This window comes from Cibotium barometz, chromosome 37 (assembly GCF_041138505.1).
Source record: "Cibotium barometz isolate CiBa-2024 chromosome 37, ASM4113850v1, whole genome shotgun sequence".
In the NCBI taxonomy this organism is placed as follows: domain Eukaryota; kingdom Viridiplantae; phylum Streptophyta; class Polypodiopsida; order Cyatheales; family Cibotiaceae; genus Cibotium; species Cibotium barometz.
In genome coordinates, this window is record NC_141082.1 from 20198937 (window position 1) to 20201652 (window position 2716).

At 39.6% G+C, this 2716-nt stretch overlaps 1 protein-coding gene across 1 annotated transcript; it reads left to right on the plus strand.

Moving 5' to 3' along the window:
• Positions 1 to 1188: 1188 nt before the first annotated feature.
• LOC147617040 (uncharacterized) lies at positions 1189 to 2493 on the plus strand. Its single transcript, XM_086776272.1, has one exon. It carries the CDS (start codon positions 1192 to 1194, stop codon positions 2491 to 2493), a length of 1302 nt encoding a protein of 433 aa, XP_086632398.1. The 5' UTR covers positions 1189 to 1191.
• Positions 2494 to 2716: the final 223 nt, after the last annotated feature.

Sequence of the window (2716 nt, forward strand, 5' to 3'; positions counted from 1 at the left end):
GGACAAGGTTGCATAATTTCTTATCACTTAACCTTGGAGGTCCACACATGTCCACCACAATGAGGTCCACAAGAAAAGCACTTTTCTTTCGAACTGGTTTACAAGAGGATATATTTCAACATGCAAGAGAAGTTTACACTTGTCACATGATGAAGAAAGGTATACCCTTGGGTAGTGTGCCAGTTCTTCTAGCTGAGGATGAAACAGTTGTGAAAAGAATGGTGAGATGGGTGGCACGTGATGATAATTTGGTTGGCTTTTGTGGTAAAAAGCTAGAACACACTTGCATTCCAGACTTTGTCGTGCAAGTTGGTGATGGTCAAGATGGATATCTTAGAGTTGTGGACGCTTTTCAACATAATGTGATTGCTCATTATGCAAGGGTATTGATAGTGAATCCTCTTCTTGAATTCTTGCCAAAGCTAGTTATATTGGTGCAATTGACATGTAATAGGTTTGATTCCATGTTTGTCAGAGAACAGTGGGAGAGCATTCAGCTTTCTTGGAACATTTTTCTAAGGGATGTGGTAGGTCCATTGATAGGACATGCTTCAGATGGGGATAGTAGGCGCAGAAAGTTGATGTTGCAAGATTACTCTTCTTGTCAAGGTCCCAGGTTGTGCATTCCTTGGAAGGGTTGGCCCTTTACAGCACACATCACATTTGATGGGAGTATCAGTGGTTTGCATGATCAAGACTATATCCATAATGGAAAGAAACTTATCAATCCTTTGGATAGTGCATCTAGAAGGTTGGTACTTGGTAGAGAGCTTGTGACTTTGAATCATGTAGCAATTGTATATCAATTATTCAAGGTTGATGAACATGGCTTGCAAGAAGGGGATATTGAGAGGAAGGATAGACAAAATTGGAGAGCTGCACAAAGGATTGCTGCAAAGAAAGTACAAAAGTGTTTGAAGTTATTACAAGAAGGCTATGGTGCTCACAAAGAGCGGACATTGGGCACACGTATGTACTTATCAATAGTAGCATCTTACATTGATATTTTCTTATCACCTACCTTAGACTTGTATGGTCGTGTGAAAGCTGCAGGAAAGGTGTCTTTCTTTTTCAGGTATGCAGAAGTTGCTACCATTGCTATTAGTGATATATGAATAAAGGATTTTGAACGTATTTCCAAGGTTGATGTGGCTAATACTCATGGTTCTTTCTATATGTAGGATTTGGCGCATGTGGATCACTAAGCATGATGCATACTCCCTAAAGCAAAACTTTATCAGTAGAGAAACATTCATTGACATTCAATTGTCATGTCACTTTGTGGTTCTCTTGATAAAGACCTTTAGGGAAAAGCATCCTCACTTGCACGTACCCCTTTCTTGCACGGGATCGGATGCATGTGAGAATTTTTTCAGCAAGGTGGGTGGAATGGTTCGGAATGAAAGATGCTATGATGGCTTTGATTTGCTGAGTAGTACCGGAGCACTTAATAGAATAGCAGAGTTTCAAGCAGGTTCAATTCTTAAATTTCCAGCAGCTCATTCTAAACAAGAAAATATATGGGCTACTTTGGAAAAGGAGAATGGCACTCCTTTGGCCAACCTGGGAGACTATGCTTGTGTGAGTAGTGACAACCATATGGTATCTGCATTGAAAGAGGGATTATTAGAAGCAAAGGCCATAAGTGAGACACTTGGTATGCACGATGAAACTTCTTGGAATGACTCATGGGAGGAGGGAGATCTCTTAGAACTCTTCAACCCTAATCTTGAATATGTGGATGAAGATGAATCATTGGATGATGTTCTACTTTTAGATGAAGATAATCACTTTGATAGTGGTGTTCGAGGTGATCTGGTGGATGAGGAAATTACTAGTGAAAGTGAGCTTCGTCATGTGATTGATTGTCTAATTGATGAGGAGGAGAAGGTGGTTAGTGAAATATCGCCATTTGTTGAAGTGGATGGGAAAGCCATTTCTAAAAGCACACTTGTCAGCCAATTGAATGGAAATCCCACACTATCTAAAGATAGATTAACAAGGGTGAAAAGTGGAGTGTATTTTTCTTTGGAGAAGAAGGCAATGATTCATACAGGAACATGTCTTGGTATAGGATCTGATTGTGCAGTATTGTTTGAAAGCACATCAATAAATGCAAACAAAAAGACAAGAGGAAAAGGAAAAGCTGGGAATACTAGTAAGGGTGCTGTAAACGGCATGTGGTACCTTGGAAGGGTGGCAAGCATGAGGAGAAAGGTTGGAAATTGTCTAAAAGAGACAAGAGGCCCCTTTGATCTATTGGATAGGCCTTTGAATGTTCAAATTCATTTGTCATGGTATCAACAAGCAAAGGGAACTAGGACCTACACATATGACCTTGTTGACAACCAATGTGTGGATTTGGAATCTATAATAGCCTTGGCCAATCTCAACTATGATCGACAAACAAAGAAATACCATCTTGATGAGAATGACTACAAACTTTTCAATGAATATGTGCAGGGCAGAAAAGGTACATTTTCTATTTTTTAAATTTTTGTAAAGTTTATCCATTTTGAAGTTGTCCCTTCCCTTCCCTTCCCTCCTTCCTAGTCCATTTGCAGCCCTACTGCTCCAATCTCTGATGTAGATGAAGGGAACATATGTTTTTGTTAATGTGCTTTCAATCCTTCTTATCACATAGGGATCCTAGGTTTGCAGCATGTAACTTGACAGGGAGCTTATGTTTGTTTTGTAGGATAAATTTGTTGGCAAG